The following is a 13,807-nucleotide window of genomic DNA, read 5'->3' on the forward strand; positions in this document are numbered from 1 at the left end:
GGCGACGGTTAACGCGTGCCCTGCGGCTCGCTAGGACCGGACCCTTGTTGGTGGCCGTACTCCTTCGGGATACGTGTACACCACACTGGCGCCCAACGTGGTATCAAAAGCTCTAGCTTTTGACTGCTCTTAGCGAGTCAGTTCGCCTGCGCAATTTGGGCTCATTGCAACATGTCTGCTTCGTGGCATGCCGCGTTGCGCAAAGAGGCCACCGCCTCTATCAACGGGCCCCCTTTGGCCCCCTTCCGTGTCGTCAACCCCTTTTGTAGGGAATACACAACCAACGTGGTAGCTGACGTGCTATCTCGTGCCCCCTGTTGTCTGCCGAGAACCTGGCTTTCGTTGCGACGGCCGCTTGCGGTGCCTTAGCACATGCAATCGTCGGGGGCGAAACAGCGGCGAAAAGGGGAGTCCCCATGAGGATGACGTTGGCTGCTATCCAGGTAAGCGGCGCACTGCGTGGCGGCCGAGCGGGGGAACTTTCCGAAGGCCACCGTGCCGAGAGCGAACCCGTGACGCCGTGCCTGCGGTGGTTGCTGCGGTTCTGAGTGGGCGCGATACCAGACTCCCCCATTTGGGAGAATGGGAATCGCTTTCGGCAGCAGCGAGCTACTGAAGGCTCAGCAGAGTGATCCGTTTCGAGTCTCGGAGGGACGGAGCGCCGTATACGCTACTTGCTCTGTGGCGGGCGCTGATAAACCATATCGGCGGGCGCGAATAGGGGACTGAAACAGTGTGTGTCTGAGTCCCCGGCGGATTAATTTTGCTGGACCAGGACGGGCTCCTGCTGAACTATATAGCCACTGACGACGAGTCCATCGACCCCTTTAAGGTGGTTATGCCCAAATGTCTGAGAGCCGCATTGTTGCGATCCTCTCACGAGGAACCCATGGCCGGTCACCTGAGTGGCTCAAAAGTTTTTGCAAACTGAGCAACGTTGTGACCTGGCTTGGCACGAAGCGTGACTATCGCTATTCCGTGCCTGCCACGCCTGACAAACGGTTGAACCAAGGGTTCGAAAGCCGCCCGGTCTTATGAACCAATTGTCAATGAGCGTCCGTGGCGCGTACTAGCTGAAAGATCCCCTTTGGGAAAACTCAGCCGTGCCCACATCGCAGACCTGGAGCCCTTTGTCACGGTCTGACGAGCTCGCGCCAGTGCCCTGCGGCACTTCGCGTAAGCAACGGGCACACCCGGAGCGGTGGGCCGCATTCGGACCTCGCACCGGTATAATCTCAGGAAGCGTTCACCTTTGTGATATCGCGCCGGACGGCGGACTTCTCCGCAACCGAAGGCCCTCAGCAACCAGGCCCTAGCCTCAGTTATAGGTTAGCGTCTTTACGGACTTTTCTCGTAAAGAAGTCGACCCCGCCCAGTCTTCTGCCAGTGTTTCTTTTTTTAATTGTTCATGTGTTTTTTATGTTTCTTTTGTCTAATATTAAGTGTGTAAACAGGTTTACTGGGTGAATCAAACGGGCAGGTGGAAGATTCGAGATAGCGACAGGGCGAGGAAGATGGAGGAGCTCGAGCGCCGATCTCGTGGTGCCTTACTCTGTGATGATGCTTGTTGTCTCTTTTGTTGTCATCATTCCTTCATTGTAATTGCTCCCGTCGAGAAAGATCAAGCCATCCCGGCGATCTAACAGGTGGGAACGAGCGAGTCGAAGTACGGCTTCAAGCGGTCCACGTGAACAGTATCGCTTCCACGCCGATGATGGTCACCGAGTGGCGTAAGCGGTTCAATGGCGTAATTGATGAGCGATGTGCACTCTACCACGCGGTATGGACCATGGTAATTTGAAAGTAGCTTGGTAGACAAACCAGATGCACAGGGTGGTACATACAGCCATACAAGGGTTCGTTCCAAAGCCGTCCGAACAAGTTTGTTAGCCACCTCATTATCCGTGTGGGATGGACTCCGTTAAAACTTTATATTTAGATCAATGCTGTGCAGTTCTTTAAGAATTCGTAGCAATTTTTTAGTGCTCTGATTCAAAACCAATTTATGCTTTAGCCGCTGCTGAGCGGACTTACTGTTCGAAAGTAGCGTGACTTGTTGCTACATACAAAACTTAGATTTCTTCAAGGCTGCCTGAATTGCCACGCTTTCACATGCTGTGGACGAAGCAATGCACTCAAGTTGCACTTCCCAGGACACCTTTAAAGACGGGATCACAAACGCTGCTGTGCTTGTTCCCCGTTCTACGTCGACCGATCCATCGGTGAAAATTTTCAAACGATTGGCATACTTTTATTCATTGTATTCAAGTACCAAAGAACGTAGTTCTGCTGTGGGTGGGGAGCGCTTGCTGTTCATCCATGAAATTGTTACCTCACAGTTGAAGTTCTCATGCGACCAAGGTGGGTCTTGTCGAATTTGTCTGTGTTTAGGGAATTCCAGGCCAAGATGGTGAAGGGTGTTGAGGGCTACGAAAGCTCGCAATTTCATATATTGCCGAAGGCGACTGAGTAGTGCTCGTCCTGGGCTCGATTCGAAGTTGGCAAAGCTGTGTCAGTAGTCGTTGAGAGGCGAGAAGAGGCAACGGCGGAACATGAACTTCGTTAAGCACCTTTACGCTCACTGCAAACATTGGTACTCCCAAAGAAACTCTTAGGCCTTTACAATGAAGTGTCTTTAGCTGTTTGTACTGCTACTCACTTGAAGAGATCAGAGGCAACTGGAAGAACGCACGATCGACAATTACTGCCGAGTGTAACGTTATCATTGATGTTGGGTGGCTCCCCCAGCTTGTTCCTTTCATCCTTCAAAGAATGTTTACACTGGGACTGGGTGACAGAGCTAACATCATCTTGTCTACTGCATGTCGCCAGTTGTCCTAGAGTCCAGTGCGACTCCAAGGAATCTCATATATTTTTAGCTTGCTAGATTGATGCATTAGGAAGTGACATTTTCATCCTTGTTTCTCGTCTTTGCATACCTGGGAGTAGCATAAATCTAGACTTTTCTGCTGATATTTTTAGTCTAAAAGATGCAAGATAGGTCTGTGCAGAGAACGCAACCCTTTGGCCAGTCATTTCCAATTGCTTATGTTGGTATTGTTGTGCCTCGCCCGAATTCCACGGGGTCTTGGTCCTACGGACGGTGATGGATGCGGAAAATCATGCAATGCCTTGTCGCCGGCTCCTTTTGTCATGAAGTTGTCGTTGGCCAAGCCCTTCTCGGCAGCCGAGAGCAGCATTCTTAAGCGACGTCAACACAGTATTTGTACAACGAATTCTGCAGGGGCGCCAGCTTGCCTTGCCGAAAAATTCTTTGGACGCGCGCAACCAATGTATTGCCCCAAAAAGGGCTATTTGCAGTCTATGCTGCTTCACATTTCCTGGGGGCCTTCAAGTCTTCATTTCCTGCACACCACAGCTTGCCCGGCAGCGATGCCTCCTTAATGAGTCATCTCTGCACATGAGACTCCCCGTCATTGCACTATGCTAATTGTGCCGTGTATTGTGTGTGTTTTCCCCTCGTCATGTGGCGAACTGGGCATGTCTCTTCCCTCTTTTCTTTCGGGTTGGGAAGGAGGCGGTGTTTGACTTTCTGTCTCCGAGGGCGGAGATTAAGATGACAATCTCATTGGACTGTCCTGGCCTCAATTGTTTTTTCATGCAGGGAATCTTGGGAAGACCAGGGCATAGAACTCGAGCGCAGAAACCCTCTAAAGGCTTCATGTTCTTTCATGTGGTATCACGCTACTATGAACATGTAAATACTATACATAAACGTTCCTTTTACCAGCTCCGGCTCCTCTACCTGTCTTCTCCTGAGACTCTGATGGCTCCGGCCCGGACCACGCTACCCAAAGTAGCAGCAATGGTACAATGGTATCAGCGACGAGATGCCCATGTCGTCTGTTTTGCAACCGGGGTGGACGGGGTGGGATGCAGCGACGCCCGTTTCACAACAGTGGTGGCAGGATGCCCCAACTTCCGCTTCACAACAGTATCCAGGCAGACAGATGCATGAGTCGTCGGCGTAAATTGATATTTGAACTGCCTTGCTACAGTCTTGAGGGCATCAGGTAAACCAGCCATGGCCACATTGAAGAACGTTGGAGACAGGACACTGCCCTGTGGCACTCCTTTGCCGATTTTCCTTGTCCTACTTAGCACTGTCCTTAAGGGGAGAGGCTACCATGGAAGGGCAACATTTTTGTTTGTTGAAATATCATAATAAAATTTTCAGAGTAGGCTAATAACAAAACCATTAGAATAACCACAAAATTTCATGCATTTAGGTTCACTGGTTCCCCAGTTACAGCCATTTATCAGGATAGTCGATACAAGTTTCTTTGTCAGGCTCTGGGGAATTTAATAAATGTGCTAGCACTGTGAAATTCATTGTGACGATTTGTGGATGGGTGTTTTACACTAGGACAGAGCCCTTTTTTAGAAATTTTTTGCTGAAAATTATTAGCAGGCCACTAGATTTAGTGTTAGCCATTTAGCTTTTATTAATGAAATTTTAATCAATTGTCACTTATTACAGACAATAAATTTAAAAAGCAGCTTTGTCAGTGTGCGGGCTATTTATTAAGGTACATAATAAAACAAGTGTGATAGAAATCAGATGAATGGTTGCAGAGATATCACCAGACTAAACAGCCTCACTGGCCAAAAAAGTCATTCTGAGAAAACGGACTTTGAAAGTTTCGAACACATATTTTGGTCTAAAATGGCCTTGCAAAGTAGCTAGAAGTGTTCTTTAGGACTCTTTTTCTTTCCTGCTTCTTTGCAGCCGTTCTTGAGCCTTTTTCACACGGAAAGAGTCTTTCTCTGCTGCTTCTTGGTTGCCGGCATAGAGCCGTCAGTTGCTGATATATCGCCGAGCTTTTGTTGAACAGGAACATGTTCGCTATCCTTCACGGCTAACTCCTCGCACGTCCAAAAACGCATTGGCAAATGCACAGTTGACAACGCAGTCGCACTGTTCAAGGCCGTATTCACTGCAGTTAGTGAGCGCAACACATCAGGCGTACCTGAACACGAAACACCAACACCAGCCTCACTTGTGACGACGGAGTGTTGCGCCGATGGTGTAGCAATTTCGACGTTACGATAAGCATCAATGAAGTCGTCATTTTGAAGAGATGAGGGACAAGCTGCTCAGCATTGATGCTGCTGTCGCCCACGCGTTTGCGCGTGAACGAGCCTCACCATGAGTACGAGCTTCATTGGACGCTTTCTTGAACAGAACGCGTGCCGAGTCCCAAACTTGTCTTGCCCATCGTTAGTGACAGCACAACAATCAGCGTCTCGGGAACACGGCGAAAGATGGTGAAAGATTGAAGAGCACGTGTGAGAACCGAGCGGGATGATGGTGAACGGGACACACAAAGCCCGCCCAGAGAACACCGGCACTTGCCAGGCCTGCGCCGGAGCAGATGGCGAGCCGGGAAACAGATGCGTTATCACCTGCAGCAGCCAATAGGAGCCGCGTGAATCCCCCTCCCTCGAGATGTGCGCGCTTCGTCCAATCGCGGCTTCGCATCCGAGCTGTGGGAGACTTCAAAACTTTGAGAGCCCCCCAATCATGAGCGATTCTCGCCTTTGCCATGCCGCTGCTGCTGCCGCGAGTGTCAAAAAAAAAAAAAAAGAACAAGAATTCACGAGCAAATTAAGACCAAGATGGTGGCGCTGGGCCACGTGGTTGGGATATTACAGACGCACGAAGTTGGGGTATATTCAACGCTCGCTGGCCACTCACCGGCTGCCGTGGCATGTTATATAACTTGTTTGTCGTTTTTTCGCAATGATTTAAACATTGATATTTACAGAACAGATAGTTTATAAGACATACTACTCGAATATGTGGCTTTCAAAAAATAGACTTTTTCGAGATTTTTCGGTTTTCAAAGAGTGCGTCATTCCCCCTTAACCTCACCTGCATCGAGCGATCATTAAGAAGTGCATGATGTTAGGTTTGGCCTGGGGATTCATCTCTCAATCCCTTCGGCGCCCAGTCTTACCGACGCTGTCAAGTATTTGAGTGATTATTCCAGTCCAGACGGCGGGCAGAGGCGAGTTCACGTCCTTCAAAAGCGGACCTTTTGTCGTCGCTTCAAGCAGAAGCGGTGACTAATGGACTCGGCGACTCATCGGGCGACGGCAAAGCTGTCGTGGCCGGCGCCGGAGCTGACAGAGGAGCGGTGCTCCCTTTTGATCCCCAATCACCAAGCCGACCGGCCGACTGCCTATGCTCGTCAGGCACTGTACGTGCTAGCCGGAGGACCAAGACGTCGTGTCGCCAAGACGCCATCAGCCGTTCGAGAGAGGCCAACAAAGACGGCGTCTTTCTGAAAGAGACCGCGACGGACAGCGCACGCAGATCGCCCCGCTAATTGGGCGAGCTGTGCAGTGGGCCCTTTGAAGTATGCGGCCCGGATCGTGGGAACGCTCGTCTAACGGCACACCCACGACGAGGACCAGCCCTGCTGGCGCCACCACCGTGCAGTGTTCACGTGGACCTTGTATGCTCGCCCCCCTCACCTGTGTGTGCGTGATTGGTGTTCGACTCTGAGAGGAGGAGCCCGACAGGGCATAAAACGACGCGGAGAGTGCTGGACATTGCGCTCTCAGAACCTGGCTCTGAACTATGTAGTGTTCAACCACCACGCTCGTGGTTTGTTAAACCACTATCCCTTCTTTTCTGTAAATAAGTGTAAATAATGTCATAAACCTCTGTTATGTTTCTCGTATCCTCTTGTCTGCGTTCAGTTCCTCCATCCGGATGCCATCACCTGCAACATCTTCATTCCCACATCTAACAACTGGTTGGCAGCGGTGGGATCGACTTCGCGACATGGTGCTGTGCTGTGGTGAGTGCTTGGTCTTTGCTTTGACCTTCCAGGCTTCAATTGTGTGAGTTTATTAGAAGCTGGATTGTGTGTGGGTTAGGGAGATTACCTTTTGTGAGTTTTGAGTTGTAGGGATCCCCTAATTATGTGTGAGATGCAGGACCAAAGTACAACGGCAATCATGTCGTGGAAGGCAATGCTAAGAGATGAACTTTTGTGTGTGGGTAAGCATCTAGGCATTGAAATAGAGGAAGGAATGGGTAGGACAGCGATTTGGATGCTGATCGCGCAAAAAGCCAGTGAGGACGAGATTCAAAACGCAGTAGAAATTTTTGAAAAACAGGAAAAGGAGAAACGGGAGCGAGAGGAACGCGAACAAGAGGAACGGAAACGAAAGGAACAGGAAAGAAAAGGAAAGGAAAACAGGGATAGAAAAGAAAGAGAAGAAAAAGAAAGATTGGAACGACAGAAAGAGAGAGAGCAGTGGGAGGAAAGCCTGAAATTAAAACAGGAAGAGAGAAGAAGATCAATACAGTGCTTTCGATGGTCTCAGGTAAATTCTAGGATCCATGCATTCGAAGTGGGCGAGGATTTAGAGAGTTATCTAACCTCTTACGAGAAAGTTTGCAGAGAACTAGAGCTCGACGAGGACTATTGGTCTTTCGCCTTATCGAGTGTCCTTCCGTGCAGCTTGATGGGTAGGTTACTATACCTTTCTGAGGAACAGTTCAAAAGGTACGATGTAGCTAAGGCAGTTTTACTGCGGTGCCTCGGCATCAGAGTTGACAGAAAGCGAATAGAGTACAAGCTCACGAACGCTCCCGTGAAGAACGCGCGACGTTGTGCTGGTAGTAAAACCAAGCCTGAGAGAGGTCCGCGTGTCTCTTATAACACCAAGGTAGATAGTGGGCGAAAATGGGAGATAGAACAACGGGAGCGAGGTGAAGAGCGTGAGCGAGCACTCAGCCTGGAGATTGAACGGTCGGAAGAAAAAATCGAGGCGATGAGGCGGAAGATTGAGCCATCCGCAACTGTAGCACACGAGAAGTGCAAGGATCTAATAAGTGAGGTGCAGCCCAGAACTTTAGAGAAGGCTAGCACATGTGAAGAGCCCAGCAGGTTCGAAGATGAACCAATTGCGAGAGCTGCGAAAGATGCTACTTTAATGAGAGAGGCCACTAAAGGTCAGAGCGAGTGCGACGAGGTGCTGTGCCAGTTAACTGTTAGTGAAACAGCCAAGATAGCTGTAGAAAAGCTGGTACAGACCTCAACTGAGTTTGTCGCAACGGTGGATCTTGCAAACAGTGTGGAAGTACGCAAGGACACCGAAGAAAGCTCAGAAGCAGCGAAAGTAGGTAGCGGGGATATCAGTGCAGTCGCAGACAGCTCTCAGCAATGCGAGCTAGAGTGTTTGCAGGAAAGCAGCTGCACTGTTCCTAAGAGCGTCAAGCTGTCCGCCGATCTAGAGTGTGAAATAGGTGTTTTTTTCGAAAATCATCTAGACGGAGCGGCGTCGACAGCTGACGAGGGCAGTGAGAGTGTTAGCGACCTTGAGCTGCGAGCGGTAGGCTCAGAGACGAGTCGCAGGAAGCGGCGCAGACGCAAGAGACGTCGCAAAGTCGCGAGTGAGACAAGCAGCTCTACGCATGTTCAGAAAAGTTTGAAGCCCATTAGCGCAGCAAGCAGGACTAGGCATTTTGCGTCAGCGTCAAAGTTCATTTGTATGCGTCTGAACTGCCGGACGAAAGAAAAGGGAACAGCGGGTCCTTTGCAAATGAAGTCAAATGGGAGGCGCCAGGTTAGTTGGGTGCGTGAGTACCAAGTTAAGACAGGTGAATCGGCGCGACATGGCAACAATGCTAGGAAATGGAACTGCCAAAGCAATGTGGCAGGTGGTGCAGAAACGCCATTGATCTGTAGAACAACCGATGACGCCACCCGAGGCAAACCTCCTAGCTGTGGGGGAAATGGTCGCAAACGTTGCCGCAAAAACGCGGAACGACTAAGGAATATAAAAGGCGACGTTCGGCCGGGTGAACGAGCCCAGGGTAAGTCATCGGCCAGTTCAACAACAAGGTCTTTGTGTCGTGCAGTAAGGTACAAGCGGCGAACTGGTAGTGTACAGCGCGAGTCCTCCCGACGGTATACGCAGTGGAGATTTAGAGCTTTTCACGGAAAAGAGTGTCGACGTGGTCCTAGAAGAAAGACCACAATAGCTAAACACCGCTCGGCTAGACCAAATAGGACACCGTCACTCTTTGCCTTGCATTGCTCGGGTTCCCTCCGCAGGATTGACAGAGGTCGGACGAAATCGCAAATGAGGCGTAACGCTGCCGTTCAGCGGGTAGCACGTGCACGTTGTTGCCTCGGGCGTCCTTGCAATCCGGCAAGGCCGCGACCGCCGCGTGTGCGATTGAGATGAGGGACAGCTGTAAGCTGGAGAGAGTGACAGGGGAATTTTCTTAGAAGCATGTTTGTTGGCTTAATTTTGGTTTTAAAGTAGTGTTCCTTTGTCATCTCCCCAGCTAGTTCGTGTAGCAGCAGGTTTTCCCTTTTAGACTTTTTAAAAGCATTGTAAGTGTTTTAGTTGAATTACAGGGAAATGGCCTATGGTTAGGTGCGCGATTGGTGTGCTGACGCTCTTTGGATGAGAGTATGATGTCGTGCTAGGGCGCACAGCAATGTGCGTTCTTTAAAAACATGGGCTGACATGAAACTACATCCAGCACATGAGCGTGTTAGTACACGAGTTGCATTTACCTTTGTTATTTTAGTATGTGCTCAGGAATCAAGTGAAATTCTTTAGCTGAGCGTTATGTTATATCGAACGTTGAGATTAGAGATGCGTTTTAAGGATTTACACAGTTCGATATCTTGAGAAAATTTACGTTCAGATGAGGCTTTAAGGATACCTAGGTGAGAGAGCTATCACCTATGGTAAGGTGCGTGTGGGTATGCTAGCGCTCTTTGGATCAAAGTAATATGTCGTGCTAGAGCGCACAGCAAAGTCATGTGCGTTCTTTAAAACCATGGGCTGACATGAAACTACATCCAGCAAAGGAGCGTGTTAGCAGACCAAGTTTACTTCGTTTTGTTGTTTTTGTGATCACTTAGGGATCATATATGATCACTTGAGCTGAAAGCACTGCGTTCACCAAAATTTTGAGACTAGATACATTTCTAGGATTTATAAGACGCAGTTTGATTTGATGTGAGAGAGTTTTGTTCGCGTCAGGGTGTCATAAAAGTAGGTATTCTCGACCACACCTTGCAAGTATGTATTGAGAGAATGAAGAAAGCGCCCAGATAACTTGTGTATAGGGTAGGGCAGCATTGGTGTGAAACCTTTGTATTTGGTTGTGTTTCATGAAATTAGTCAGGAAATTAAATGTCAGTTACAACTTAGTAGTGCGGATGGTTGGAGAAAGCTAGTTGTGAAAGAGTGATTCTCGTTTATGGGGCCAAATTGTGTTTGCCTTTGTGTGCTTTTCTCACACGGCAATTTGTTTCATCTTTAGTAAGCATCTCCACGTCCATGATTGTTGTAACTTTGGCGGCACAAAATTGTTTCAAAATTTTAGCGTACAGGTTTCTCTTTTGTTTGTGTTTCGAGAAGCCTGGAGGGTTGTAAGCGGGTCCAATGTGCTTGACTGCAGCATGGTATTGTGTTGTGTGGTTCGCCTTGCTGTTGTCGGCCTTTGTGAGCTGGTTTGGGAGTTGGTTTCGAGTACGCAGCTGGAGAGAACAGCCAGGCCATCGTCCTCGTCACCACCCATTCTCTTCGTGCCCAGCGGTTGAGAGCGCTGGCCAGCCAAGATTTTCCGGGCGGCGGAGGAGCTGTTAGGTTTGGCCTGGGGATTCATCTCTCAATCCCTTCGGCGCCCAGTCTTACCGACGCTGTCAAGTATTTGAGTGATTATTCCAGTCCAGACGGCGGGCAGAGGCGAGTTCACGTCCTTCAAAAGCGGACCTTTTGTCGTCGCTTCAAGCAGAAGCGGTGACTAATGGACTCGGCGACTCATCGGGCGACGGCAAAGCTGTCGTGGCCGGCGCCGGAGCTGACAGAGGAGCGGTGCTCCCTTTTGATCCCCAATCACCAAGCCGACCGGCCGACTGCCTATGCTCGTCAGGCACTGTACGTGCTAGCCGGAGGACCAAGACGTCGTGTCGCCAAGACGCCATCAGCCGTTCGAGAGAGGCCAACAAAGACGGCGTCTTTCTGAAAGAGACCGCGACGGACAGCGCACGCAGATCGCCCCGCTAATTGGGCGAGCTGTGCAGTGGGCCCTTTGAAGTATGCGGCCCGGATCGTGGGAACGCTCGTCTAACGGCACACCCACGACGAGGACCAGCCCTGCTGGCGCCACCACCGTGCAGTGTTCACGTGGACCTTGTATGTTTGCCCCCCTCACCTGTGTGTGCGTGATTGGTGTTCGACTCTGAGAGGAGGAGCCCGACAGGGCATAAAACGACGCGGAGAGTGCTGGACATTGCGCTCTCAGAACCTGGCTCTGAACTATGTAGTGTTCAACCACCACGCTCGTGGTTTGTTAAACCACTATCCCTTCTTTTCTGTAAATAAGTGTAAATAATGTCATAAACCTCTGTTATGTTTCTCGTATCCTCTTGTCTGCGTTCAGTTCCTCCATCCGGATGCTATCACCTGCAACATCTTCCTTCCCACATCTTACAACTGGTGGCAGCGGTGGGATGCCATCAGCGAGCGACCTTCCTTCCCATCTCTTACAATGAACAAAGCATAAAAGATGATCTGTTATCCCCATAGACTCAAGAAGACAAATTATCGCGCTTTTAAAATCATAGTCATATACTTTTGAAACGTCCAGAAGTATTGTCAGCGTTGAAAAGCTGTATGCTCGTTGGTGGCTCACCAAGTCTAAGATGTTGTCTTGTGCACTCAATCATTGCCGAAACCCAGTCATACATGCTGGAAGAGCCTTGTGATTCTGAATCCATCATGTCAGTCAAATACAGGCCAGCTTCTCCATCAGCTTCGCTACACACGAAGTTAGTGATACTGGTCGATATAGTGCCACTTCTGTCCTGTCTTTACCAGGCTTCAGCACCGGCATGACCCAGGCCATTTTCCAAATTTGAGGAGTGTTGCCAGCAGCAAGCATAGGACTGGGTTAACTGGCAGAACATGGGAGATGCCTTCGTCCTGCAGTGGACATAGTCAGGCTGATGATGATGATGATGATGCCAGACTCCCACACATAGTTTAAATACATCAGAAGCTTACTCCTCACTTCTGCTAGTCGATTTGAAATCATTTGGTTTGCAATTCTGTCAGGTCCGGGAGCGCAGCGTAAGAGAACTTATGGCTGACGTCGGTGCCCGCAGCTTAAAAGGTGCGTTGATGGTACATGCAGAATGAATTGGAAGTGTAGATGGTGGTTCACTTTCTCTTCTAATAACATAAATGCCAGCAAATTCTTCGGCTGGAGATCGCATTGATATATCCTTGAATAGCACGAGGGCAATGAAAGGTCTCAAAGGCTGGGACGTGCTTCCGACACTATTTACTGCTCGCTAGATCCTTGGCAGTGGAGTAAATACACTTAAACTCTCACTAAACGCTGCCTATTGTTTCCTCTGAAGCTTTTTGGTGCGTCGTCGTATTGCTGCATTAAGTCTGTTGGACTGGGTGTTTAGAGCTGGTTTGCCACTTCTTTGCTTAAGTTTTTTCTCTATCCTTCACCTCACTGAGGTTCTTCGTAAATTCATTGTGATCATTGGGTGCTATATATGTAAGGGCTGTTTACATGAAACCCTGTTCTTTTCTAGCTGATTTTTGGTTACCATGCAATTCAAACTATCAGCGTATAACATTCAACATTCACTGTATAACATTCATAGTGCAAAACTTACAGGCGTTCTCTTTGTGTTTGTCTTGCAGGACCACACTTGGGCATTCAAACCTTTCAGAATGCACGGGGACCGCCACCGTATGGGAACCAACAACCAGAATCTTTCATGCGACCCCCATTTGTGTCACAGGGGGGGCCTCCCCATGTGCTCCGCACAGAGCCTTTTGTCTCTGCTGCCTTACTCCATCCACCTCAGCCACTGTCACACCACATGACTCGGCCAAACCTGCCGCCCCAGCACTTCCCACCTGTGAGTGACATAGCCTCATAGCTTTGCACCACAAATGAAGACTGTTCATTGTCTTGCTGGTTCATTTTGTTGCTCATTCATCTGACTCGATGCCGATATTCGTGTAGTAACTCCACTGTGGTTCAGCTCAAAGAGATACGAAATTGTTGAACACGGGGTGTATCTGTAGCCAGTGTTCTAGCAAGCAGTCATATCTTTTCCAAGACTGCAACTGCTTACCTTAGCCCATAAATGTGTATGCTTCGTACCAACTCCTCCAAGCTAAACAGAGAGAGTAAGAAAGGGCAAGGGTGATAATAGTGGTGGGGGAGAAGGTGGGTGGTGCAGAATTGAGTGAGTCAAAAGGGAGGAAACAGGAATAGAAAAACATAAACAAATTAAGACGAGGGTAAGGGGTGAGCAGGGATGCAACAGCTGCGTCAATTGCACCAATTTGATACAATTCCTCATTTTCTCACTGAGCTGTGCCAGAACCATGAAATCTGCCGAAATTGCGCCATGCTGCATTAGAAAGGCTGTGTACTAACTTCAGCGAGAAATGAATGCCATGTTGGCCACCTATAGTTTGTGTCCTAAATCAATCCAGGTATATAGGGGCGCTGACCCTTACCCTAAAGCACAGCGGGACGTTTGCGAAACGCGATCGACCAGATAAAGTAACTATGCCGCACGCCTGTTGGTCTGCTGGCCGCAGTGGATAAAAAAAGTCACAGCTTTGCACAAAGGCGAAGCAATGAACGCGATAGCAACAAATCGGAAGGTCACGCACAGAATGGCAAGCAGATGGAAACGTTCCCCGCGTTTCTCACGCATAAATGATGCGTGAAATGTACTCACAGGTACAGATGAACACGAAT

The 13,807-nt window shown here is 49.3% G+C and overlaps 1 protein-coding gene across 4 annotated transcripts in view; it reads left to right on the forward strand.

Moving 5' to 3' along the window:
• LOC119187664 (uncharacterized) overlaps positions 1-13,807 on the forward strand; it is a 103,966-nt gene that overhangs the window by 36,929 nt on the left and 53,230 nt on the right. For all 4 annotated transcript variants that reach the window (XM_037435749.2, XM_037435764.2, XM_037435754.2 and 1 more), the window contains exon 9: positions 12,730-12,950. In XM_037435749.2, coding sequence (XP_037291646.2) covers positions 12,730-12,950 — 221 coding nt within the window. The remainder of the gene's footprint in view (positions 1-12,729; positions 12,951-13,807) is intronic.

Source organism: Rhipicephalus microplus, chromosome 1, assembly GCF_043290135.1.
Source record: "Rhipicephalus microplus isolate Deutch F79 chromosome 1, USDA_Rmic, whole genome shotgun sequence".
In the NCBI taxonomy this organism is placed as follows: Eukaryota; Metazoa; Arthropoda; class Arachnida; order Ixodida; family Ixodidae; genus Rhipicephalus; species Rhipicephalus microplus.